General features: G+C 42.5%; 3 protein-coding genes and 1 non-coding gene across 11 annotated transcripts; 3 read left to right on the plus strand and 1 right to left on the minus strand.

Annotated features, from left to right (window-relative positions):
- The first annotated feature begins 774 nt into the window (after positions 1-774).
- LOC115664836 (CASP-like protein 1C2) lies at positions 775-2,463 on the plus strand. Its single transcript, XM_030586718.2, has 3 exons — positions 775-1,162; positions 1,258-1,360; positions 2,145-2,463. The coding sequence occupies exons 1-3, from the start codon at positions 1,014-1,016 to the stop codon at positions 2,364-2,366; spliced, it is 474 nt and encodes a 157-aa protein (XP_030442578.1). The 5' UTR covers positions 775-1,013; the 3' UTR covers positions 2,367-2,463.
- An 8,894-nt stretch (positions 2,464-11,357) lies between these two features.
- LOC115686615 (callose synthase 11-like) lies at positions 11,358-18,155 on the plus strand. 5 transcript variants are annotated; one of them, XM_056319653.1, is made up of 2 exons: positions 11,358-16,747; positions 17,791-18,155. In XM_056319653.1, exon 1 carries the CDS (start codon positions 11,382-11,384, stop codon positions 16,716-16,718), a length of 5,337 nt encoding a protein of 1,778 aa, XP_056175628.1. In that variant the 5' UTR covers positions 11,358-11,381; the 3' UTR covers positions 16,719-16,747; positions 17,791-18,155. The 5 variants fall into 5 exon arrangements, with proteins under 5 accessions (XP_056175628.1, XP_030467828.2, XP_056175624.1 ...); XM_030611968.2 differs by having other exon boundaries at positions 11,358-16,729; positions 17,775-18,155; XM_056319649.1 differs by having other exon boundaries at positions 11,358-16,729.
- LOC115686664 (small nucleolar RNA J33) lies at positions 14,359-14,438 on the plus strand. Its single transcript, XR_004006365.2, has one exon. It is a non-coding gene; the product is annotated as a small nucleolar RNA J33 (small nucleolar RNA).
- A 271-nt stretch (positions 18,156-18,426) lies between the features above and the next one.
- Positions 18,427-25,624, minus strand: LOC115686635 (probable ubiquitin-conjugating enzyme E2 24). 4 transcript variants are annotated; one of them, XM_056319655.1, is made up of 9 exons: positions 25,251-25,624; positions 23,478-24,045; positions 21,566-22,981; positions 21,079-21,213; positions 20,233-20,682; positions 20,058-20,121; positions 19,635-19,774; positions 19,201-19,512; positions 18,427-19,031 (listed from the first exon to the last, which is right to left on the minus strand). In XM_056319655.1, the coding sequence occupies exons 3-9, from the start codon at positions 22,967-22,969 to the stop codon at positions 18,792-18,794; spliced, it is 2,745 nt and encodes a 914-aa protein (XP_056175630.1). In that variant the 5' UTR covers positions 22,970-22,981; positions 23,478-24,045; positions 25,251-25,624; the 3' UTR covers positions 18,427-18,791. The 4 variants fall into 4 exon arrangements, with proteins under 4 accessions (XP_056175630.1, XP_056175629.1, XP_030467855.2 ...); XM_056319654.1 differs by having other exon boundaries at positions 23,331-24,045; positions 25,272-25,623; XM_030611995.2 differs by having other exon boundaries at positions 23,331-24,045; positions 25,251-25,623.
- Positions 25,625-27,833: the final 2,209 nt, after the last annotated feature.

Below are 27,833 nucleotides of genomic sequence, written 5' to 3' on the forward strand. Positions count from 1 at the left end.
GCTTGATTCGATGTAAGCGAGGAAAACCATGATATTTATTCTGTTGAATGAGGTCGACCGTGGCGACATGTTCTCGACTTTACCTGATTCAACGATGATATGCAGTGTGAAAACAGCTTGAAGAGTGAGACTGCCTAGTTCCAAGAACTTTACGAGAAGTTTTGCAAGGATAAAGCTTCTCGTCTGCAGGCTAACTGTATTTGGTTTTGAAACACTCTGAGTCTCCAGAAAATAAATGCAAATTGCTGGGGAAAATTTTTCTAAAAGAGCCCTAAACATATTGTAGGGCGGTCGATTCAGTTCTGAATCTTTCAATTGTGTCAATTTAGTCCTAAATCTTTTGGAGTCACAGAAAAAAGTTTATGGTAAATATGTCGCGGTGGGTATAATTTAGGTTTTGGTGGCTTTTGCCATAATCTATACTTCGTTGAGCCAGTTAGTTTCTGTAGAAAATTCAATTTGCGCCTCCAAATATGAGGATTCTAAGATGTACGTAGCCCTGCTAGGTATACTTAAAAATTTTCCTGCTTGGCAGTATGCATTTTCTGTACGGTCACCTAACTACAGAATTCTTAGTCGCATCCTCCTCCCATATATTTTTAGGGCAATCAGCAGAAATCTGCCAATGCGAAGGGAACACACACTGACTCCTAAGAGGCCTCAATTTAGAGCCTTGCGATTACACTTGGCGCGCGACGAAAGGCCTCCGTGGTAGATGCTAGTGTGGCAGTTCAACAAGACCCAGCAGTAAAAAATTGCAGCTGGAGAGAACGAGGCATCAGGCAGTTGACCTAGTACTGCTGCACGTATGCACTTCAGGATGTATAAACAACTCCCGAATCCAGATATCACTCTCCTAGCTCGATATCAAACCTGGTTGGTTTCCTAACACGCTTCGCCTTCTCTCACTCGAATCTGAAGTGATCCGGTATTCGGGCAATTAAGTATAAGCCTCGCCATCGCACTGTCACATTCATCTCTGATCACCGCCACTGAAAAGCCGAGAAGACTCCATGACCAAGGCCAAGATTTCGCTGGTGCTCAGGCTGCTGGCCCTGGGCTCGACGGCCGCGGCCATCGCCATCATGGTCACCAGCCATGAGACCGCCAAGGTTCTCAACCTGAGCTTTGAAGCCAAATACCACAATACACCAGCATTCGTGTAAGCTCTTCAACCCTCACGTGTACATGAAGCTTTCATTGCCTCTCTTTTCTTGTGGGGTTCTCGTCATTCGGATTTCGGTTTCGGCGGTGCAGGTACTTTGTGGTTGCGGAGGCCATTGCTGGCGGGTACAGCTTGGTCTCTCTGTTACTATCTTGTAAGACTTTGGTCGGGCGATTTGTGATGATGACGGATGTGGTGAGTGAGTCTCGGAACTCTCTTCAGCTCTTGGAGTGTGTTCTTTCAATGAATTCTCTCGATCAAAAGCAACGTATGGCCCATGGAGTTGCTGGCTTAGATTTGAAGCAGGAGTCTTGATCTTTTAGGCAGACTATAGTGTTTCTAACTTATTGGCATTCTGCATTTTCTTGTCTAACACGGGGCTCGCATGAAGTTGGCCGATGCAAAATAGTTCAAGGTCATGTAATTTCGATGTTGTTACTAGGAATGATTTCGATATATTTGATTGATAATGGTTTCGGAAAATATGCGTGTCCACCTAGAATCTGAGCTAAGGAATATGTACAATACCTATTTCTTAGACTTATTTCGCGACTGACGTGATAGACAGAACCAATCATAATTTAGTGACGGCGTGACATCTTCATCTTCATAAACAGTGTCTATTGTGAGCGACTAGTGCCTATCATTTTGCAGATTGGCCTCTCGGAATCAATCTAGACTAGTCATTTTCCAGCATTTCACTTTACTTTGCACTGTAATAAGCTGATTCCACCACTTTGTGAACGGATAAATGGTCGCACGAGTTCAGCTCATGTGAACCCCAATCCATCGAAAACCAGATCCGAGTTTATATCCGACTTGCAGTTTTCATTTACGGCGACGATCACATCAACTTCCGCCGCCGTCGAGTCTACGCTTTGATCGATCGCAAACAACCGTTTCACGCATTTCACTCTCGTTCTAAATATATTTCATGACAGAGTCTTTTCTGCTACATATGATTTCTCTGTGTCTCTAGGTCATTGCAATGCTCCTGAGCTCCAGCATTTCAGCTGCAGTGGCAATAGGCCAGGTGGGCAAGAACGGGAACGGCCATGCCGGTTGGTTACCAATTTGTGGGCAAGTCCCCAAGTTCTGCGACCAGGTCACCGGCGCTCTCATCGCCGGCTTCGTCGCTGCGGCGATTTACCTGGTCCTCCTCTTATGCTCCCTCCACTCTCTCTTCGCCCTCAAACCCTAGGCTCTTGTAATATCGGCTACTAGCAAGTGAATTTTTGAGTTACATATACGCATACTTCTCTTTCAATGCTACGTTGTGGGGCATGTAACATACACAAGTGAGGATCAGTTATATTGTATGCACTAATGGAGTAATCTCTTACTACAATTTTACTACCCATGTCGACGGAGCTGATGGATGTATTATTTTGGAAATTCATAGGAGATATAGTGAAGTTGACTCCGGTTATTACATTTTCCATGATGGCTCACGATGTTTTCTAAGATATGTGTTAAACGAAATATGTTCGATGACGTATAGGGTAAGAAAAGAGGGGAAAATCAGCAACCGGTGTGAGCTCGGTTTAACTCAAGACATGTTTAGTTAGGTATGCAAAGAGTAGATCAAATCGATTAAAAGTCATTTGAATGCCTCATGCTTGTTGTACTAGGAACAATCATATTCCTTGTAGCTGCAAATTCCTTATTTTCGTGGGATGTAAAACTTCTTATTGGACTTTGAAATGGGCTCAATCAAGCAATCGAATCATACTAATGATTTAGTGAAATTGGTGGGAATATTCTAGGGCTTATGGGTCGGGCCACTCCGACCATTGTCCAAGCCATCATTGGTCATGTCGAAACCCTATTTGTGGACAAACGACCATTCATAGTTACATTGACTTCGAACCGGCTAGTACAGAAAATAAGAATGTGAAAAAGTTTAAGCCCACAAGCATAACGATCAATTTAGGAAAAATTCCAAATAAGAGCATGAAGTGCCATCATTTTCTCAAATAATGGTTTAAAGTGAACATTATTTCAAGGGTTATGTTCACTAAAAGTCTTAAAACTTGTCACAAAAGTGCAATCGAATCCTAAAACTTGCAAAAAGTGCAATCAAGTCTTAAAACTTGTCAAAATTGCCCAATTGAGTCCTAAAGTTAACACCGTCAAACTTACTAACGGAAAATGCTCACGTGGCTTATTTTAATATATATTTTTCCTATGTGGCTTATTTTAATTTTCAAATTTTATTTAAATTAAATTTAAAAAATAAACTAAATAATAATAAATAAAAAAGAAAAAAGAAATAGAAGGAGAAGACCCACAACCGGCGACTGTGGCCAAGCCCTTGCCATCGCCGATGGCCGCCGCCGGGAAGGGCTGGCGGAGGTTGCTTGGGCCTTCCCGAAGCCCAGCGACCCTCGCTGGCCCGGGGGCGAGGCCCTAGTGATGGCATACAAGCCCCGATCTAGGGGAGGGCACAACCCTCACCCCAGATTTGAGCGAGGGTCGCCGGCCCTTCCCGGCGACTGTGGCGGTAGCCACTGGCAACGGCGAGGGCTTGGCCGCAACCGCCGGTTGTGGGTCTTCTCCTTCTTTTTTTTTAACTTTTAGCTTTTTTTATCTAATTTAATTTTTAATTTTTAATTTTTTTCTGATGTGGCGCTTGTTGGACACTACATCATTGCCATGTGTTTCAAAAAAAAAAATAATAAGACGTGTCAGCATTTTCCGTTAGCCTAATTTGACGGTGTTAATTTCAGGACTCGATCGAACCAACTTGACAAGTTTTAGGACTTGATTGTACTTTTTGCAAGTTTTTGGACTTAATTACACTTTTATGATAAGTTTTAGGATTTCTAGTGAACATATCCCTTATTTCAAATAAAAGTTTGAAATGTCATCATTTGCTCAAATAAGAGTTTGAAGTGGATTTTGTTTTGAATAAGGGTTTGAAGTGAATCTTGTTTTGAATAAGGGCATGAAGTGGCTATGTCTGTTTAAAATTAAAAGCCTAACTTTCCTTACGGCCAAGGGCATTTTCGCCATTTACCTTTTTTTGAACCTTTTTCTCTTTCTTTCTTTCTTTCCTTTTTTCTTTCTTTTTTCCTTTTTCTGGTTTTTCTTTTCTTCTTTGTCGTTGGCCGATCGGAGAGGGCTGGCCGATGGTTGCCCTCGCCTATTCCGAAGAAGGCCATCCTCGCCAGCCACTAGCGAAGGCGACCCTCAACTAGCCCTCCCCAAGCGTCACTGATCGCCGGCCACCGGCGAAGAAGAAAAGAAAAACCACAAAAAGGAAAAAAGAGAAGAAAGAAAATAAAAAATAATTTAAGATTTAAAACTATTTTTGGATGAAAATGCCCTTATTTGAAACTACCATGGCTGCTTTAGGCCCTTATTTGAGATTAACATAGCCACTTTAGGTCCTTATTTGAAATAAAGTTTACTTCATATCCTTATTTAAGAAAATAATGGCACTTCAGGCCCTTATTTGAAATTTTTCCATCATTTAATGTTCTTTTTATAACTAGGAAACTCGTCTTAAATAAGAAAACCTCGGGTTCGGGAAATACCTCGCTTATTGTACGGATCAAATAATAAGCGAGTTAAAAATTGGGTGGGTGCGTGTGCGGGTACCTAATTCACACACATGCTCCATCTCTACTCCTTAACCATTAAGTCAAACCGACATTATCTTCATTTGAAATTATATATCTGCATTCTCCATGCCTAAGAGAATGAACAAAGAATGGCAAAAAGCTATCAAAAACCTTAAATTATGTCCATCGTGATATATTTACCCTAAACTCTGAGACACCAAAAATAAAAAAGTTGTACCCGTGTAACACATGTACCCTCCGTCAAAGTTCTGTCAATAAGAACCATTAAATGCCTATATGGACGCTAGAAAGCATACGATGTTGACAAACCCACATGGCTTAAGTGGAATAAAAACGACGTTGTTTTGGCTAAAAATCATCTAACAGAACCTTGACGGAGGGTCAATCTGTCAAATAGGTAAGAGTTTGGGGTTTCTTTTATGTATATGTGTCGCAATAAGCATAATTTAAGGTTTTTTATGTCGCAAAATAAAGTTCATGATAAATGTGTCACATTCAACATAATTTGGAGTTTTTTGTGGCATTTTCCTAACGATGAAAACAACAAACCTCGACAACATAAGCACCATCAACTCAAACTAAATGGGTAGGAAAATCTTTAGAAAAAAGAAAATGCATTTACAAAAGCATGCATTTGTCTTGTTCATTTAACAAATTTTAGTGGACACGACCCATATCTAACTAGGAAAACCTGATAAACCGAAATTTCGAATAAATGGGATTCGACTTGATTCGATTTGATTCGATTCAATTCAATTCATTTCATCTCGGTAGGTCAGTTCTACACTTTCGAGGGCACCTTTTGCTTAACCTTAGATAAGGTGACACCCGGGCCAGTGTGTGCAAAAAGTTTGGCTTTATGGGCACTAGCATTCTAAACGAGACAAGTGTGTGATTAGCTGAAACTTAGCTTTTGCCTAGATCTCATCTTTTGAAAAACGTTAGCCCGATCTGACCTGGAGAGAATATATCCGTGCAAAGATCCTGTCCTCATCTGCAAATATTCCTCGAAACATTAAAAAAAGGAAGAGGCCCATAAAGCCGCCGAATCAAAGAAATGATGAGCGGCCCCCCACCGAGGCCCATTCGAACGGGCGCATCGCAGCCGTCCATTTTGCCTTCCCCCGGTTTTGCAGATAGGTCCGTTACCACATTTTGAAAAATATCACGTGGTGGGGACCACGTCATTATTAGAAAGATTAATTAATCCATCAGCCAAAATAATGTATATCTAATTAATTTTTTCGCGCAACGTACAATTAGAGCCACCTCAGCTGAAGAAAATGGAAGGGAGAAAAAATGGAACACTCGCGCGTGACACGTGGCGCTCCATCATTGGCCTAAATCATAATCATGTCAAGATTAGTACTTTTAATACACGCAATGTTGTGGGTGACGTACCAGTATACCTATTTGGGGGGAGAAAAAAAATAGTACCACCGGATTTTTCTAGGTGACCATCATTTTCACGTCTTGTGATTTGACATTTACTTAATAGGTATGCCTAAAGCCCTGTTAAATGTACAATAATTGCATGTGAAATTATGTACTGTCTTTCATCAATTTAATCGAAAATAACATTTTCTTTTCTTTTCTTTTCGACGGTAGCGTTCCTCAACATTTTTTTTGTTTCGAAAAGAAGTCAAGACGAAAGGCCCGTCGACTTCCCAAACTGCGCGAAGTAAATCTTCCGTTTTCCTCTCCTCGCTTGAGGTATTGCTTTGAATTAATATCGCCTTTGCGCATTCTCTCGTGGCCCGCTCTAAAGAGCAGAGAGTCGTGCGTCTTTGATAATTATTCCATGCACATTTTCAACGGAAATTCCAGCGTAATCTCGATGCATGCAAACCAAACTCGAAAAGAATCGTTAGGTTAGACGGATCTCACGTGAGACCCACGTAATTCAACGGTGCATGAGTAACGAGCATTGAGCTAACGTGCACACGCGCGCCGAGATCGTGTAATAATGGCTGCACAAATTGGCTTGAATGGCCTTTGAAGTTTCGTCCACACTTTAGATTATGGAAAATACGTTGGACATACGTGACCCCACTGACCACTTACAGACTTCTATTTTTACTAAAAAAAAAGGCGGTTCACACAACTCCAGACAAAACCCCACACCAAAAGACCAAATCGCCCTCCTTGTACACTCGTTTTACCATCTTGCTAAGGTTTGCAGCTTTTTTTTTTGGTCGAAAGGTTTGTCAATTTGATTTTTACTTGATTTGAGCGTTTTTTTTGGGTGCGAGAATTTACGACTTGAGATGGTAATTTTCGAAAAGAAAAAAAATACTATTTTCGTAAATAAGGACACGAGCACAATCTTTGCAATGTATACGATAATTTCCAAAAATAGATCCGTGTAAGTGGTCATAGGATGAAAAGTGACGAAGCTTTTTCATGTTTTCGTTAGAATTCATCGGCCATTTTTCCTTTTTCGGTTTTGCACGATGAACTTTTTCTCCGACAAAAACAAAACAGAAGAGAGCCCCGCCACTACCGTCCATAACCGCCGTACGTTACACGGTGGCAAGCACTCCTCGACGCCGTCGTATTGGGTTGGTGATAACACCGATGACAGCACAACATCTTATTCTTCATTTTTTTTATTTCTTATTTTTCGCAAATTAATTAATTCGCTGTATCAATTTCGCGCATTCCCAGAGGATCCCGTGCAGAGAAATGATCCCAGACGACTGACAGCGACTGGTGCAGCGGCGAGGCCCCGGGGGGGGGGGCCCACGCGGAGCGCCACTTCGCACCCATCCCATTGGCCCGTGGGCCACACGCGCCCTCGCCCTCGCCCCCCGCGCGTCCGCGACGCGAAGGGGCAGACAGAACGGACGGTCTTTTCAAACTCGAGAGCTTTCGATCGTCGCACTTGCGTGCGTTATCCGAACAAGCGACGTGCCGAGGTTTTTCCTTTCCCCCCGATCGATCCCGATCGATAAGGATTTGACGAATCTATATCGCTGTAATCCCCGTTCGAGATGTTGACGGTCCTGAGGTATCTCCGTATATGGGGTAATGCTGCAGTTCGGGTAATGCGGCGCAGGTATGGTCACGGGTTTGCAATGAGGTCGTGAAAGATCGATAATGATTTGTTTCAAATTTCAATGATTGTTTCGCAACAAAAGATCTACTATCGCGGTGTCGTTATAGTGCAATCTTATTCTCGAGGCGCATGAATAACGATTTATGCATAGTAGTTCGTTTCCGTCCTCTCACCGAATAAATATAGTGGATGCCATAATAAGGAGCTTTTGGACAAGAAGGAAGTGTTATGCGTGCCGATCACATCGGTGTGACTTGATGGTTAGCTAATAGAAAATGAGAGTTTCGAATTTTTAGACTAAGTGATTGAGATGCAAATCTGCTGGAAACAGGGCCACCGGGGTCATTAGATCGAGGCCTTTGTTAGGGAAAAATGAAGAGGAAAGCGAGGGGTGAAAAATAAATAGATAGAAGTTTGAAATATTTGCAGGAAAGGATTTCAAAATCTCAAATTTTTTTCATAGCTCGCGTTAATTTTTTTTCTCTCCTTTTCCCCGAAAAGAAAAAAACTTACTTAAAGTAGGGGTGAGCATCGGTCCAGGGTTAATCCAGGACCGACCTTGGATTGGCCCAACCCGACCGGTCTTGGTCCGGTTCCCAAGGGATTTTGGTCGGTCCTTAGTCCTGAAATCCCTGGACCCTGCACCAAGCGGGTTGGTTTTCGGTCATGAGAGTTTAGGGTGAGTTAAACTCAGACCAATCCTCTATATATTATATGATTATATATAATGTATTTTATATATTATATGCTTCTGTCTACTCTAAACTCTAACGCCTCCTTCTCTGTTCTCTTCTTTCTTATGCAGTTCAGTTTGCCATGTAAATAGAGAGTATAAAGAAACCCAGCCCTACTTCCACAAAAAAAAAAATAGAAACCCTTTTTGCTCATCTCTACCTCGCTCGCTCTCCTCAGCCTCTCGCCTCGCTTGGCTCGCCTATGTTCGCTCGCCTCTCTTTGCTTGCCTCACTCGCCTTGCCGTTCACCTCTATTCACTCGCCTCACCGCTCGCCTCATGAGCGCAACTCAGATGCACAAACATACTTTGTTAAGTATTAATTATGTGTATTGTTATTTTTTTTATGTATTCGGAATTGAAGCAATCATTTAAGAATAAACAAGATATGAAGTTGTATAATTTTATGGTTTAATTGTATTTCACGTGTTTGTTTCTTGATTTGTTGCTTTTAGCAAATGTGAATTTTATGTTGTTACCTTGTCTTATATTTATGTTTGATATGTACTGGTGTTCATAGTTTGGTTGTTCAATATCGCATTGTTGACGGATATGTAATTTGAAATAGTATGTTTGTCTTTTTAAGAAAAACAAAAAATGAAACAAATAAATAATTGATTGGTCCCGGGTTGACCCTGGAGCAGAACCGTACCCATAGGGTCGGTCCGATCCTCGGTCACAGGCTCAACATGGTCAGTTCTCGATCTCAAAAATTGGAGACCAACATTGTGCGGGTTGGTCCTTGAGTTAGGTATTGGACCGACCTAACCTGGACCATCTCTCCCCTAACTTAAAGTCAACAAATTCTAAGTGGCTCAATTGTGCGAAGCACAGTGATTATGTAACCAGGGATACTTAGTTAGCAAGGCGATTACATGGTCATTGTGCAAAGCACATGCTAACCAAGCAAAAACCGAAGCTTCCTTACGTCACTCTAAACGCGAGAGGCTACTATACCTAACTATCTGGTGGTAGCCAACCGAAGCTGACATGGAATCAACCTTCTTCACCCATAAGTCCTTAAGTTCTCTCCTATTGTTTTTCTTCCCGAAAGAGAAGGAGTAGGGAGAGAAATTACGGGGAGATACCTTCGTCGTACCGGAGAAATTACGGGGAGATACCTTGTCTTATATTTATGTTTGATATGTACTGGTGTTCATAGTTTGGTTGTTCAATATCGCATTGTTGACGGATATGTAATTTGAAATAGTATGTTTGTCTTTTTAAGAAAAACAAAAAATGAAACAAATAAATAATTGATTGGTCCCGGGTTGACCCTGGAGCAGAACCGTACCCATAGGGTCGGTTCGATCCTCGGTCACAGGTTCAACATGGTCAGTTCTCGATCTCAAAAATTGGAGACCAACATTGTGCGGGTTGGTCCTTAAGTTAGGTATTGGACCGACCTAACCTGGACCATCTCTCCCCTAACTTAAAGTCAACAAATTCTAAGTGGCTCAATTGTGCGAAGCACGGTGATTATGTAACCAGGGATACTTGGTTAGCAAGGCGATTACATGGTCATTGTGCAAAGCACATGCTAACCAAGCAAAAACCGAAGCTTCCTTACGTCACTCTAAACGCGAGAGGCTACTATACCTAACTATCTGGTGGTAGCCAACCGAAGCTGACATGGAATCAACCTTCTTCACCCATAAGTCCTTAAGTTCTCTCCTATTGTTTTTCTTCCCGAAAGAGAAGGAGTAGGGAGAGAAATTACGGGGAGATACCTTCGTCGTACCGGAGAAATTACGGGGAGATACCTTGTCTTATATTTATGTTTGATATGTACTGGTGTTCATAGTTTGGTTGTTCAATATCGCATTGTTGACGGATATGTAATTTGAAATAGTATGTTTGTCTTTTTAAGAAAAACAAAAAATGAAACAAATAAATAATTGATTGGTCCCGGGTTGACCCTGGAGCAGAACCGTACCCATAGGGTCGGTTCGATCCTCGGTCACAGGTTCAACATGGTCAGTTCTCGATCTCAAAAATTGGAGACCAACATTGTGCGGGTTGGTCCTTGAGTTAGGTATTGGACCGACCTAACCTGGACCATCTCTCCCCTAACTTAAAGTCAACAAATTCTAAGTGGCTCAATTGTGCGAAGCACGGTGATTATGTAACCAGGGATACTTGGTTAGCAAGGCGATTACATGGTCATTGTGCAAAGCACATGCTAACCAAGCAAAAACCGAAGCTTCCTTACGTCACTCTAAACGCGAGAGGCTACTATACCTAACTATCTGGTGGTCGCCAGCCGAAGCTGACATGGAATCAACCTTCTTCACCCATAAGTCCTTAAGTTCTCTCCTATTATTTTTCTTCCCGAAAGAGAAGGAGTAGGGAGAGAAATTACGGGGAGATCCCTTCGTCGTACCGGAGAAATCCTTCCCCCCGTTTCCCTTAATCCTTTTAAAGACCTGTTAAGATTCAAGTCGACAAATTTTTAGTCGACCCAATATTTTTTAACCTAACAAAATCTCCCGGAAAAAAAACAGGGAAAGAAAAAGGAGTTGCAAACCCCCCACGACAAGCACTTTCGAGTCCAAAAGTGGGGGTTTGCTTTTTATTTATGTCTTTTCTGGGGTTTCGTGCCGTAAAAAAAAATGGTAGGAAAAAAATATAAATCACTTTCCATTTCCAAGCATGCATAAAAATAATTTTAAATAAATAATAAATATACTCTCTCTCTCTCTCTCTCTCTCTCTAAAAGCAAAACTGAAAAACTCTTTCACTTCCTGAGCAGCTCTCCATCGCCAACAATGGCAACGGTCACACTCCATCACTGAGCGAGAAGCGCTTCTCGCAGACCACCCCACCAACCCCCCCACCATGAACTTGCGCCAGCGGCTCCAGCCCACGCGCACGCGCGGGCGCGTGCCCATGGACGCGCCGCCGCCGCCGCCCCCGCCGGACGACGTCTACAACATCATCCCCATCCACGGCCTCCTCACCGACCACCCCTCCCTCCGCTCCCCGGAGGTGCGCGCCGCCGCCGCCGCGCTCCGCTTCGTCGACGACCTCCGCCGGCCGCCCTACTCCGACTGGTCCCCCGGCGCGGGCGCCGACCTCCTCGACTGGCTCGCCGCCTTCTTCGGCTTCCAGGCCGACAGCGTCCGCAACCAGCGGGAGCACCTCGTCCTCCACCTCGCCAACGCCCAAATGCGCCTCAACCCCCCGCCGCCGAACGCCGACGCCCTCGACCCGGACGTCCTCCGCTCCTTCCGCCGCAAGCTCCTCCGCAACTACACCCTCTGGTGCTCCTACCTCCACAAGCGCCACAGCCTCTGGCTCTCCTCCCGCAACGACGTCCCGAGCGTCCGCCGCGAATTGCTGTACGTATCTCTGTATCTGCTCATCTGGGGCGAGTCCGCGAACTTGCGGTTCATGCCCGAGTGCATTTGCTACGTGTTTCACCATATGGCCATGGAATTGAACCACGTTCTCGAGGATTACATTGACAAGAACACGGGCAGGCCGTTCTTGCCCTCGTTGTGCGGGCAAAATGCGTTCTTGAAGTCCGTCGTGATACCCATTTATCAGACCGTTAAGACCGAGGTTGAGGACAGTAGGAACGGGAGCGCCCCGCATTCCGCTTGGCGGAACTACGATGATTTGAATGAGTACTTTTGGAGCAGGAGATGTTTCCAGACGCTGAAATGGCCGATCGATTTGAGTTGCAAGTACTTTGCAACTACAGTCAAGAGTGAGAGGGTGGGAAAGACAGGGTTTGTGGAGCAGAGGTCGTTTTGGAACGTCTTCCGTAGCTTCGATAGGCTCTGGGTTTTGTTGATTCTCTTGCTGCAGGCGATGATAATCATCGCTTGGGAGGGGACGGAGTACCCTTGGCAGGCATTGGAGAGGAGGGATGTGCAGGTGAAGCTATTGACGGTGTTCATCACCTGGAGTGGACTTAGGTTGCTGCAATCCGTGCTCGATGCGGGGACGCAGTATAGTTTGGTTTCGAGAGAGACGTTCTTTCTTGGGTTGAGGATGGTGTTGAAGAGTCTTGTTGCTGTGACTTGGATAGTCGTGTTTTCGGTGTTCTATGCGAGAATATGGAGTCAGAAGAATACTGATGGCAATTGGTCCCAAGAGGCTGATCGGAGGATCGTTGTATTTCTCAAGACTGCATTAGTGTATATAATTCCGGAGTTGCTGGCCTTGGCGCTTTTCATTCTTCCTTGGATCCGGATCGTGATTGAAGAGTTGGATTGGAGCATATTGTATGTTTTTACATGGTGGTTCCACACTCGAATTTTTGTGGGTCGCGGCGTGAGAGAAGGGCTTGTGAATAACATAAAGTATGCGCTCTTTTGGGTTGTGGTGTTGGTTAGCAAAATTTCGTTCAGTTATTTCCTGCAAATCAAACCTTTAGTTGCTCCAACAAAGTCTCTTTTGGATCTTCGCGATATACAGTACAAGTGGCACGAGTTCTTCGGTAAAACTAATAGGATGGCTGTAATACTGTTGTGGACTCCTGTTATCTTGATATACCTTATGGACTTGCAAATTTGGTACTCTATCTTCTCTTCTCTTGTTGGCGCGACGATTGGGCTGTTTTCACATTTGGGCGAAATACGGAATATCGAGCAGCTGCGGCTTAGGTTTCAGTTTTTCGCTAGTGCAATACAGTTTAATCTAATGCCAGACGAGCAGGTGCTAAGTCCTCAGGCGACGATGGTCAAGAAGCTACGTGATGCGATCCACCGGCTGAAACTGCGTTATGGTCTTGGTCAGCCCTACAAAAAGATAGAATCCAGTCAAGTGGAAGCGACGAGGTTTGCATTGATTTGGAATGAAATCATTATAACTCTCAGGGAAGAAGATCTCATTAGCGACAGAGAATTTGAGCTTTTGGAGCTACCACCCAACTGTTGGGACATTAGGGTAATCCGCTGGCCCTGTGCCCTCCTCTGCAATGAGCTGCTTCTTGCCCTGAGTCAGGCAATTGAGTTGGCGGAAAGTTCCGACCGGTATCTTTGGTTGAAGATTTGCGTCAATGAGTATAGGCGATGTGCTGTTATCGAAGCATATGATAGCATCAAGTACTTGATTATCACAATTATCAGAGACGGTACCGAAGAGAAATCTATTGTCACGAAGTTGTTCGATTGTATCGATGAACACATTCAGAACGAGAAGCTCACGGAAGTTTATAATTTGACACTTCTTACGGATATTCATGCAAAGTTAAGCTTACTCCTTCAGCTTCTGGTGAGCGAAACAAAAGATATGAGCAAGATGGTGAATGTACTGCAGGCTCTCTACGAACTTTCCGTCCGCGAATTCCCAAAGGTGAAGAAGTCGATCAATGCTTTGAAGCTGGAGGGTCTGGCAGCCCTTGGCCAAGCCACTGATGCAGGATTCCTCTTTGAAAATTCTGTCGAGCTTCCTGGTGATGAGGATCCCTTTTTCTACGGACATCTGCGCCGGGTACATACAATTCTTACATCCAGAGACTCAATGCACAATGTCCCAGTGAATCTTGAGGCTAGGCGTCGCATTGCTTTCTTTAGCAATTCGCTCTTCATGAACATGCCTCTTGCCCCTAAGGTGGAAAAGATGATGGCTTTCACCGTATTGACTCCCTATTACGACGAAGATGTTTTGTACGCAAATGGCGGCCTTCAAAAAGAGAATGAGGATGGAATTTCAACTCTGTTTTATCTGCAGAAGGTCTACGAGGATGAGTGGGCGAACTTCTTGGAAAGGATGCGCAGAGGAGGCTTGGAGAATGTTGACGATATTTTGAAATCTGAGGCACTGCGTCTCTGGGCATCTTACAGGGGTCAGACATTGTCCCGCACCGTGAGAGGGATGATGTACTACTATAGGGCTCTTAAGATGCTTTCGTTTCTAGACTCCGCTTCAGAGATGGACATAAGGATGGGAACACAAAGCATCGCTTCTCATCATTCACTCAGGTCCAATGGCAGCTTGAATGGTCCTCCTTCCATCCACATGCAGGCTTCACGGTCGCTTGATAGAGCACCTAGTGGCGTGAGTCTTCTGTTCAAGGGGAGTGAGAATGCATGCGCCCTGATGAAGTTCACGTATGTGATCACCTGTCAGGTCTATGGCCTTCAGAAGGCAAATAAAGATCAGCGTGCCAATGATATTTTGTATCTTATGAAGCAAAATGAGGCTCTTCGAGTTGCGTACGTTGACGAGGTTCACTTGGGGAGGGATGAAGTAGAATTTTACTCAGTTCTGGTGAAGTACGACCAGCAACTGCAGAGGGAGGTCGAGATATACCGGATCCAGTTGCCAGGCCCTGTGAAGCTCGGGGAAGGGAAGCCAGAGAATCAGAACCATGCAATAATCTTCACTCGGGGGGATGCGCTCCAAACCATCGACATGAACCAAGACAATTACTTTGAGGAGGCACTCAAAATGCGTAATCTGTTGGAAGAATTTAAGAAATTTTACGGGATCAGGAGGCCGACGATTTTAGGAGTACGCGAAAATGTTTTCACTGGCTCCGTGTCGTCTCTTGCCTGGTTTATGTCTGCCCAGGAAACGAGTTTCGTGACTTTGGGGCAGCGTGTTCTGGCGAACCCTTTGAAGGTACGTATGCATTATGGTCACCCAGATGTTTTTGATAGGTTTTGGTTCTTAACCCGTGGAGGGATAAGCAAGGCTTCCAAGGTGATCAACATCAGTGAGGATATATTTGCCGGCTTCAACTGTACATTGAGAGGAGGGAATGTAACACACCACGAATATATTCAAGTGGGTAAGGGAAGGGATGTTGGGTTGAATCAGATAGCTATGTTTGAGGCCAAGGTCGCTAGCGGCAATGGTGAGCAGGTTCTGAGCAGAGACATATATAGGCTGGGTCACCGCTTAGACTTTTTCCGGATGCTGTCTGTCTTCTTCACAACTATCGGGTTCTACTTCAACTTATTGATAGTGGTTCTTACCGTTTACACATTTTTGTGGGGCCGCTTTTATCTAGCTCTTAGTGGCATCGAAGGGAGAGCTATGAATGATAGTGCCAGCAATAAAGCTCTCGCGGCTATTCTCAACCAGCAGTTTGCCGTCCAGCTTGGCCTCTTCACTGCTCTTCCAATGATTGTAGAGAACTCTCTCGAGCATGGATTCCTCCAAGCAGTTTGGGACTTCATTACGATGCAGTTGCAGCTTGCATCATTCTTCTACACATTCTCTTTGGGGACTCACACGCACTATTTTGGCCGGACTATTCTTCACGGGGGTGCAAGATACAGAGCCACTGGCCGTGGTTTTGTGGTGGGGCACAAAAGCTTCGCTGAGAACTATCGACTGTATGCCCGCAGTCACTTTGTGAAGGGCATCGAGCTCGGGGTTATTCTGGTAGTGTATGCCTCACAAAGCCCCATGGCCAAGGACACATTCGTTTACATAGCCTTGACCATCTCCAGCTGGTTTCTAGTCGTCTCGTGGATAATGTCACCGTTTATATTTAACCCTTCAGGCTTTGATTGGCTGAAGACCGTGTATGATTACGATGATTTTATGAAGTGGATATGGAATGGTGGAGGTATGTTTACAAAGGTGGATCAGAGCTGGGAGACCTGGTGGTACGAGGAACAAGACTATTTGAGGACGACAGGACTTTGGGGCAAGCTTTTGGAGATCATTCTAGACCTTCGTTTCTTCCTTTTTCAGTATGGTGTTGTATATCAGTTGAAAATAACCCAGGGTAAAACTAGCATTGCTGTATACTTGCTATCATGGATATACATGGTTGTGGCCGTTGCTATTCATGTGATCATGGCATATGCTCGAGATAAATATGCTGCTAAGAAACACAAATACTATCGTCTCATACAGCTTCTTGTCATTGTGGTCGTGCTTCTTGCGATCTTCATATTGCTGGAGGTCACTCATTCTGAATTCCTAGACCTTGTGAAGAGCCTCCTTGCATTTGTCCCCACAGGATGGGGCCTAATATCCATTGCCCTTGTACTTAGACCATTTTTGGAGTCCACTGTGGTGTGGGACACCGTGGTTTCGTTGGCCCGGCTGTACGATATGCTGTTTGGAATTATCGTGATGGCTCCTGTGGCTTTGCTCTCATGGTTGCCGGGATTCCAGGAAATGCAGATAAGAATCTTGTTTAATGAAGCATTTAGCCGGGGCCTCCAAATATCCCGTATTCTCACAGGCAAGAAGTCCAGCTGATCCAAGTTGAGGTAATTCCATACCTTCAAGTGGTTCTTGAACTTTTACATTTCTAGTTTTGTCTAATGACATGTCTGTCACGTGTGAGTTCTTGCCCCTTTTTTTGGTTAAAAATTTGTTTTTTTTCGTCTGAGGTTAGTAATTGTCCTCGATTATTTAAGAAGCTAAACTAAGCCATTACATTAGGTGAATAAGCAATGTTGATATAGTTGCACTTGTGTTCCTCTTTCTAGTTGTCTCCACAAACCTTTTCCTGCCATTGTGTATTTTCCTTTTCAGGGGTAGAATAACCAGCTCGGCATGACTCTTCCTTTGAATTACTATGCATTGGCAAGTTGAAGATTCTTGTATCTCAATTTGCCGAAGCAGCTATCATGGGGCCTAAGCCTATTCCAAATAGAAATTATGCAATGAAGCGTATTTTAGATTAGCTTGTACATCAGGCTGTAGGATCTTTTGATCCAGAGCTTGATCTGTCTTATTCATTTTGTTTATGATAGCTGTTTAACTGCGTGAGTTCATAATAGCAGGGGAGGGACTTAAGAGGAGGTTACAGGAAGCAAGGAGAGAAAAGTGAACTAGACAGGAGATTGAGAATGAGCTCGCAAATTGACATGTTCAACCAATTCTGCCGTGGATAGGTGGTGGTAGTAATATAGCTAATGGATGAAGATAAAATCAAGTATGGAACAAGTGAAATCAAGCCCTATAAAGGCGAGTAGTATTTAACTAGATTCGAAGTTTACTCCTGCTATGATTTTCAAATTTATATGACTGATCCCACGTCGAACTTAGCTTGGCAGGCTGCAGAAATAGCCTCTTATCAGCTGAAGATGTCGTGCTCGTATGTGGTAGTAGTGTTTGTTTTAACCCGCTCTCGATTCTCCCTCTATTCCTTTGGTGATGTCTTGTACTTCTTAGCAGAGCACCATTTTGAAGCCACTAGTTAAGCTTTGCCATGCGAATTCAAACTCTTGCAATTGACTGCATAATACAATTTTTTATCTGTGCTTGTTTTCTCATTGTCTTTTATTGGCATTTCACATGATTGGCCAGGTTGAATTTATTTCAGGTTCTGTGGAGAGTAAGGGAGCTGGTTGTATAATTGACCTAGGCAATAATACACTTGTTTTAATGCGAGTCCATTTGATGTTGGATGTTAATGTCGCTATTGCCAGGAGGAAATCCTGAAGTTTCTGTCGAAGTTTCCTTCAGCAGCATAGTCTTGCAGCAAATGTGGATTTGCAGGGGGCCGATATTCATCTGGCCCCGAGTTTTGTCTGTAATTGTTGTAGTTTTAGCAGTTGATAGATAGATTAGTGTTCAGCTCATGACCACATGTATTCCTCGAGCATGTATTTGTAAATATTGTCCGCGACTCTGCTGTAGATTTCAAGCTATTATATTGAAGAAAAGGCAGTTGAGAGGCATTTTCGGCATTTATATGGTTCACTGACATTTTTATGCTCATTCTATCCTCTTAAAAGGTACCGAGTGCATTCAACTACAAGATAAGAAAGCAGTGAAATTCAGTCGCTGTAAATCTTTCATGAGCACTATAGTACCGCAGAACCTGAAGAATAAAACTAAGTCTTCTCAAAAGACACAAGTAGATGTTTTCTAATGCGGTAAACTGTAATGAAACTGAACGCCCGCAATGGCAAGCACTTAAAAAACCAAACTGCGGGAGGGAGATATTTTCAGCATGTAATTCAACCATGCAGCACCCATATGAATATTATTACAGGTAGCATAACACAAGGCAACAGGCAGGACATGACAGTCCTTGATGCAATTGTTATTGTCAAGCTTTTACACCAAGCCATTACATAATGATACAGCAGAATACAGCAAGCATCCACAACCGACTATTTGTTTTGGGTCAAATACAAACTATCACCTGCATCACTTGAGGCGTTTTATTCTTGATCAAGCGCGCACACAGCAACACCTATATACAAATTGCCAATTAGGCCAACAAAGTACAAACTCCACACCTTATTTATAACATATGAGTGCTTAAACCCTAGGGATTCTGTGTTTCATGATGACGATGCCATAGAGATTCAGTATTCATGCACCGAGAAACCGGCTGCAGTCAATCCCCTTTTCCGAGAATGCATCGACGAGCTTAGTGAATAGCTTGGCGAGCATGATCTTGAACCCGGTGGAGCTTCCCTTTTGAGTTTCTTGTGCTTTTTCTCCACCTCCGAAAGCAAATCCTACTGGAGCGCCTTTCATATATTCCTTGCAAGCGTAGAGAATATTGTCACTGCGGTTGCTGAAGTGCTCTTCCACAAGTGCCTCGAAATGCTGCATAATACCGTAATTCAATCAGCCTCAGTCTAAAGAATTTGACACTTTTCTACTTTTGATATTGGCAACATTTTAAGACCCATAACCATTGTTAGCCATTCTAATAGCCAATGTACATGAGAGGGGATCATGGTGAATTGGATCGGACACTCTGAAATTACTTTACCTTGGGTGGCTTGCGAAGAAGATACAGCATGGACTTGCACGTCATGAGGAATGCATTTTCATTGTAACTAACGGAGTTTCGTTCCCCCTCGGTCTTTCCAAGCTGCTTATCATACCCTGCTTCGTTGAAGTAGGGCTTGTCATTAAGCACAAGGGCCTGGAGAGACACAAGAACCTGAAGAACAGTGGAACTTCCGGGGTTCCAAACTTCGGAGCCCGAGCCCGTCCAAGTATTCAAAAGGCTGAGACAGACTTTTCCGGATTCGTACAGGTTAGGGTTCACACGAAGCCCTCCCGAGTGGTAGTGTACCATCTGCATCACATTTTTTTTGTTAATTTTTCTTTGTGGGACGAGAATTTGTTGCTCAAAATTGGCACTTATATACTTAAGCATAAGTAAAGTGGTTAGCAATGAAAACCATGATTCATCATTACCGGTGGCTCGTTTGGAAATTCTGGGGGGAGGAAAATGTCGAAGAAGAAAAGTCCGTCATGATAGGGAGTTCCTGGAGGACCAACAATAGCTGCTCGTAGGAGATCGATCCTTTCTTCATAGATGCGGACGTAGATTGTCTCTGTCGAGGTACAACAAGGGTTCATGAGAATACAGGACTGGCATTACAGCACAGCAAATCGCACATGTTCCATTTCATTAGCAGCTTTGATATTGCATCAGTGAGATTATGTTACTAGGTTGCTTGGACGGTCCAATCCTATAGTACTTGAATAATCCATTAGTATGCTAGTCAAATGGAAGATTAAGTGCCGAACCGAGCAGTCACATTTCAAAGACTAGCGAACAGAGAAAAATTATATCAAAGAGAAGGACTATAGATATTATAGGCAGTTTATGCTAACCAGGAAGATTTTTCTCCAAGATGCTCCACTCTTGCTGAACCTTCTTCAACCAACCTTTTTTAACCTACATAAAAGGGGAAAAAATCATTACTCATCCTGTCTTCTTGCTACACAACAACCAATTGCCAGGTTTCTTTGGAGTTATTCATTTTTTTTGTTGGACATTCTTTCTAACCTGAGACGAAGCCACTCCTTTGTCAGCACCATCAAGAAAGTGGTGATCGGAGCAATCCGTGACCATATCGAACTGCTTGAATTGTTCCACATCCTTGCTCTTGGACAAACTTAAAAGGCCCCTCTCTTCTTGATCATCCTTTACTTCGACTTTTAAGCTCATCCATTCGGATGCTGGCAGCTCATTCTCTGCACATGATTGAATCTCTGAACCAGTATCACAGCAATTCTCTACTACCGCATTTTCAAAAGAAGCTTGACATCCATTTCCGTCTTCAGAAATTAGAGCAAATTGAACAGAGCCTGACTCTGACGCCGAGCCAAAGGATCCGAATAGGGTTGCTGCAACACTGGTTAAAAATCGCTTAGCATTCTGTGGGAGTGAAAAGGAGGTGCTTCCAGAAGAGGGCTTTGGGCATTCTTCATCAGTTGTACAAGGAAACAGCAAATCCTGCACAACAGACATAAGCAGCATGTGCTCAGAGAGTTGCAGCAGAAGCAAGCGATTTCTGAATGTGTCAGCAATCTACTAAGATTCTAAGTTGGAAACAGTTATCTTGCTCTAGTGCTCTGTCAAATGGATAAATCTGTTGAGGCCAAAAGGGGTTAATAACTTTGGAATCCTAAATGCACATCTCTCACTTTAACATGCCAATCACATCCTCATCAACACACCACCGTCAGCCCACTTTGGAAGGGAGAGACCATGTGATCTTAGGCTCGGTTATACAAATTACTAATCCTACCATTAGTATATATCTTCTCATAATGCATCTGAAAAATGATTAACATTGAGAATGCAGACATGCATGCATTTTTTTTTTGTTTTGGGGGGGAGAGACTTTACCTTCCCTTTCTCGATTGGTAGTATCTCATTTTCAACCACCTGCTGATTAATTTGCTCAATGTTTCCATCAAATGGCAATGGAGATGGAGTTGAGCCATCATACTTATCACATCGAATAATCTCATAGGGTGCAACCTGAAATAATAGCAGAGGATATTCACGACCCATTCCCGTTTACTTTGCACAAGAATGTATGAAAGAGATCGGTAAATAAAGGTAATAAGATGATAAGGACGAGAACCCAACACGGAACTTCATTTATTCTCGAAGATGGAAATTAACGAAGCAAACACTTGACCGACTAGAAACCAAAAAATATCGGCAGAATTGCTTTATGTTCTTTCAGGACCAAAAACCCCACTGTACCGTGTACACCACTAAACACACAATCTCCTATAAGATAACACAGGTTGTGGACTATATTTAGTAGTGTTCTAAACCAATTAATATTCAAAATAGCAAACCATCAGATGACCGGACTGTATACCTTTGTTGTTAGACCATTTGCCCATTTCACCGCGACAGCACCATCTTTGAAGCCTGAAACGTTGCCAATACAGGACAAGTAAAAATTATTTGGGTCGCCCTTGTGATCTCTCCCAAACTTTTCGCTTTTGAGGACAGCCTCCTCAGCCTTTGTAGCTTCTGTCTCCACAGGATCCTTTGTAGCTTGGACAACTGACTGATTTTGAACCACTCTAAACACAACATCACCAAGGCAGTAGGAGTAATCTGGGTGCTCGAGTAGCTCATAAGCACTCATGGTTTCCTCAAGATGTTCTCCACCAATATCATCAGGTGTCTCCATCGAAGCGTTTTTCCATATTATCCTTACGGTCTTTTCCTTAGCATCCATGCCTCGGACAACACCCCATTTCCGACTAATCGGAGCATGTGGATCATCACAGCTGTTTGTTTCTTGAACAAACTGGTCAGGCCAAAACTCATGAGAGTCAATAATATTTATGGGAAGCAAAGACTGTGAATCTACTCCGAGTGAACAGCTACCGTCCTGCCAAAAAACATCGACCTTTGTTTTTGTCCTTGCGATAATAAACACTGGTGCAGAACTTATACTAGTGCCCCGTCTCTGAAAGCCTTTGTCCAATTTTCCAGAACCGTTGAGATGATTCTTATAGTCTGTGCCCGGAAGTATACACCAATCACCAAGCTGCCAATTTGCATGCGGAAAGCAGCTCAACGGGGTAAGGTCTTTTGCCTCGTGCAACTTTGAGGGTTGAGGCAAACGGAAATCACCATCCATGAGAACAGACCCGAGCCAGTCCACATTCACAAAACCAGCTTTTACAGCGCACACTGTTCCTTCTTCTTGGTTCGCCTTCCAACTTCCACATAGCCATCTTGCAGATTGAGAAGCACTTGGAGCCATAACCTTCACCCTCTGTCCAGGATAATATGAATATTGCGAGTCATCAACAATGTTTGGAGAAATAGGAATGAGTTTTTCTTGATTGACTCCGGTGAAATCACACTTTGTCCCGTCATCGAACAGTATGGTGACAGAATCAATTACTTTATCCACTCTTCCAAGCCAGTGCCCATAAACAACGTGATCACCCACTGATATCGATCGAACTTTGATCAGTTTCTTGGAGTTTATGTCTCTGATGACTTTCCCGTGAGTGCTCTCCAAGTCAACGAACATATCTACATTTATGACTTTGCCCAATTGGCCAGATGGGTCTTGTACAGAGCACACTATGTCACCATGTACAAATCCTCTTTCAAAAGAAAGGAAGTCATCGATTTTGCCGATGCTCTCCTCCAGGTTAGACAAGAGGTTCACAGCCTGACCTCCGAACAGTAAGTCCATCTCCTCACTGCTTTCACTAAAACTATCCCAATCAGATTCGCTGAAGAGAGAATCCATTTCTCCAAATACCTACAGAAGCATATAACTTGTCATCATCACTGACATCAAACATGGAATTCCAGCTAAAGTTAACAATGGCAAAACAATATTAAAAAACTCAAGAACATTATTCAAAGAAGCCAGATCTTTCAACACAGCGGTCCAAACATGATCAAGGATTGTGTGCTTTAAGTTCCTCAGGTAATTTTTTCTTTAGAAGAGCCAACATATCAATAATAATGACATGTTCTGAATACAGCAAACTGTAAAGTCAGGGAACGATCTTTTATCACAGTCCTAACTATAGCACATATCATCATAGACAGAAGAATGCATGCCATCAGTGAAATAATAATGAAGGATGGATACTGAAAAATACCTCCAAATTTGCACTAGCTTGAGAAATTTTAGAACAACTTGTGCTCAATCTTCACGTACGAGTGAGTTCCTGATGCTTTTCTGTGATGCACTATGTATGTCCCAGAGTCAACCCAATCGATACACTTGTAATATAATATAGTTATACCTTTTCGGTTCAGATAACAAGTCAATATCTCTAAGAGAACGTGACTGTTAAATCTGGAGAACCGATGCCAAAGGAGATTTGCCCCCGGTTACAGGGATAAACGGAGCCAACTAAGGACTCCGAAATGCCAAAGGAGATTTGCCCAGAAAAATGGACTTGAAGCCGAAGTTTCCAGCAGCAGAAACTTTCGAGATAGGTTACCAGTCACAGAAGTCTAACAAGCGATGACTTCTGGTTCAGAAACTTGCACAGGTCTGAGTGAAGCTCTGGAAGATTGCTAGGATGGAGTTGCGGATAAAGTGGGCATGTGCAACACTTCCTCGGATATTTCATCAAATTAAGTCTCCTCAAAGTTCTTCCGCGATGCTGAAGTTACGCTGAGCAGATGAAAGTTTGAAGTGTCCATCAAAGCCTGAATGGTTTCAGTCAGAAACCTGAATATGTTGCCAAAGGAGATTTGCCCCACTATAACTAGATATTAGGAAAGCTGTTGCCAGTCTAAATCTATATCGGTGATTCCAAGCCTCCAGAAAGAAATCAACAGTCAGGCCTTAGCTCTCCATGAACCCTGTAACACAAAAAAACCCAAGTAAATTCCGATTCAGATATTCTGATAGAGCAAAAGAAATAAAAACTGATAAAAGCAAAGAAAGAATACACATCAACTTGTTCCATCGCAATTCCCTAACGCCCAAAGGTCGACTACTATCTACTAGAGAATCAATTTCACTAATTACAAAAAAATTAGCATGAGGGACCTTGAAGTTAAACTAAAACTGAAGCAGAAAAGCAGATGCCCGAGCATGATGGATGATGGCAAAGCGAGTATGATGTCGTACATATCTAGTTAAGAACCAACTCAACCAAGATATAATTATCAGCAACTTAAAGCTCTTTTTAAAGGCAAAGACGACCTAATCGCTGATTTGATCATCCTAATTCAGTGTCGATTATATCGATCAATTAGGTTACTTTCCAGGAAGGAAAGCAACTGAATATACTAAGTATGTCAAGAATTCTCGATTACATAAAAAAAGCTTTTGGATCTAATTCAAGATACTAAACATTACATTTATTAATTTAGAAAAAAGCATCAGATAACCACGGGAACGACACAACTCAGCGAGAAGTATAAAAGTACTCAATTCATAGAGCAAACGACTCTAAATTTTCACCCTAATTGACATTGACAAGGGAACAAGCTCAAGGGTGAACCTTTAGTACCAAAGAACAAAACAGAGGTTGAAGCACTACAGCTCGTTGCGACATCAAGCCAGAAGGAGTTCGACACAATTTTGGATTCCTCGAATTCAAAGCATAGAACCCTACCAAACATACACGAAGCATTACAGATCAAATTAGCCAAATATAGGATATTGGAATGACGTTCCTTCTCAGGACATCAACCAAGTCCATAATCAAACGATCCCGTCCTTATCAACAGCGATACAAATCAAGAAATTCATTTCCCGAAAAGCGTACACCACAATTGCCTTCGTCTTTTCAACAATTTCAGAGTAAATAAGCATACACAAGCATGAACAAAAACCTCTCCTCGAACTGCAGTAAAAACTTCAACTGGCCAAAAATCTTTCACAAGTTCAAAAGCAAACGGCAAACAGAAACCTTATAGAGATGAGCAAACTGAATAAGAAAAATAAATACAACGAAAGAAAACCACCAATTCACTATAACCAACATTAATTCAACACCGATAACAAGAACTAGAAATGAAAGAAATACTATTGCAGGCCAAGCAAGAGGAAAGAGTACCATATTCCCATCATTGCATACCCGCCAAGGAATCATTGCTAAGGCTAAGGTACGGACACGTGGAATTTGCATGAAAACTTCATGAGCTCCGTTAAGGGGAAAGCTCCACCCAGAACCTGAATTGAACCGACAGAACTTCTTCTTTCTTGAAATCTTCTTGGCCCAGAAAACTCTTTCAAGAAACCAAAATCCTCCTGGAAAACTCAGAGAGGTCGAGGTCCTCTCTCAATCCCATCCATTAAGCCATAGATGTCCAAGAAGAACATTGCACGAGAGAGAGAGACAAAGAGAGGGAAGCTTGGGTTGAGTCTTGGATTCTGGGGGGTAGAGAGAGAGAGAGAGAGAGAGAGAGAGGGACGAGTGCTTTCACGTCCAAATGGGAGATATAATGACCAAAAAAGACAGAATATACCAAACAGTATCGGAGGAACATACTACTGTACTTCAGCCTTACAACTGACACCTGCTGGAACAGGAAACTACTATGCTGCCCCTCTCTTGCATGATTTTTCCTTTTTTGCAAGATTCCTCTCTCATCAAATTGGAAGTCAATGGTGCTGCACTATGTGGGGGAGAGGCTATACTGTACTCTAAGAACATCATGCCCTTGCATTAACGCTTTGAATGATTAATATTAGCTCTCAATGATCCATCATCAACGGTTAAGATTGAATATCCACGATATGACGACTATAAATCCAAGGAATGGGAAGATGTTTGTCATTAACACAAATGATAGGTGATAAGGTAGAACCAACATTCGTGGTCGAGATTAATTTTTAGGGATAAGTGTAATGAAAGTGCTAAAATTTGTAATGAAAGTATAATTAAATTTTAAAATTTTCAAAAAATGCAATCGAGTTTAAAAACTTATCATGAAAGTGCAATCGAATCCTAAAACTCTCGAAAAGTGCAATCAAAAGTCCTAAAACTCTCGAAAAGTGCAATCAAAAGTCCTAAAACTTGTCACGAATAAGCAATCAAGTCATACAACTTTCAAAGTGTGCAATCAAAGGAAGGACTTAATTGTGTATTCGTGACAAGTTTTAAGACTTGATTGCACTATTTGAAAGTTTTAGGACTCGATTGCATTTTAGTTACAAGTTTTAGGATTTCTAGTGCACTTATCTCTAATTATTAATTGTTGTTCTCTACTCTACTCGATCTTAGGTTAATAGTTTTTTCCATTAATTTGGCCGAAAAATTCCTCTTTCTATAAACTAGCAAAAAGATCACACGCTTATCCATGTTAAGAAAAAAACAAATAAATGTGAAGCCAAGAGAGAAAAATACGCGATGCGAATGAGTTTTAAGGAAAGAACTTCTATTGATTGAATTTTGAAAAGTACAGTATATAAGAAATTAGTTGATAAGTATCTTGACTGTTCAAATCACAATTTAGCCTATTTCGTCGTACTGCATTAGTGTAGTACATCTTAACATAAGGTAGGCAATTTATATAACTTTTGACTAATAATATTATGAGGTCAAATCTCTCGTTGACACAATTTAGTCTATTTGGTCGTAACGCATTAGTGTAGTACATCTTAACATTACGTGGGCAATTTATAAAACTTTTCGAATAATAATATTATGAGGCCAAATATCTCTTTGAGTTTGCTTTCCATACAGTAGAGATGAAGACAATAACCTGTTTTTATCATTGAGTTTATCGATTTATAGCCTTCAAAATATAATTAAAGAGTCAGAAGTCGAGGAGAAATCACCAAGAAAGAGATCCAACCTTTGCGGGTTCTTTTTATTGATTAATCTAATACGAATTCGTATGAAAGTATGATGTTTTTGTTTAATAAGACTGTCGGTCTTATGCGGTTGCCAACAACTGACTATTATATGAGCTCGCAGGTCCAATCATAACCTGCAAAACATGACAACCCAAAGTGGACCAACAGAAGAGTGCACTAATGAAGAACGTTGTATCCAAACTTGACTTGTTTTCGAATGACTAATCTTCCCCCCCTTTTTCCTGAGATGCAACTTCGTTTTGGGTCTCACATGGTCTGCTTGCTGGGCATTATTCAGTCTGTGCATGTCTGTCCCACCTTTTTTATATGTAATTAAACCAGACTTTTGCACTGATAAAGGAATTTTGGGTAGGACCAAGAATATACTCGGGAATAATCTTACCAAAAAGTCCTGTCCAAGATTCCTCGGCTAGATAAACCCTCGTAAAAGCGATACTGAATCCTGCACTTGTTGGCCAAAAGAAAGGGACTGTCAAATTGCCCATAAGTTAAAAAAAAGGTTGTGTCCCAGTAAAACTGAGGCATGTGCACACGCGTTTCTTGATGGGCATGTACTAAATTAGCTTATGAATTACTTCCCAAACTCTACTTGTTGGAAAAGGAAAGAAAAATGTCATCATTCGCACTATCTGCTTTTGTCGTTCTTCTTTGATTGACTCCATTTTCAGACAGACCTGTGCCTTTACCCCATGTTTTGTGCCTTGAAAAGTCTACAATTTGATCCTCCATCGAAAGTCGGGATTGTCATCCAACGCACAACATCAGTATTTACCAAATGCGGCAAGTGCTTCGTGATGTGGAGGTGAACGTCACGCTT

The sequence above is a fragment of the Syzygium oleosum genome, unplaced genomic scaffold (assembly GCF_021117445.2).
Source record: "Syzygium oleosum isolate NSW1041296 unplaced genomic scaffold, Sole_v2.1 Sole_v2.18, whole genome shotgun sequence".
NCBI lineage: Eukaryota > Viridiplantae > Streptophyta > Magnoliopsida > Myrtales > Myrtaceae > Syzygium > Syzygium oleosum.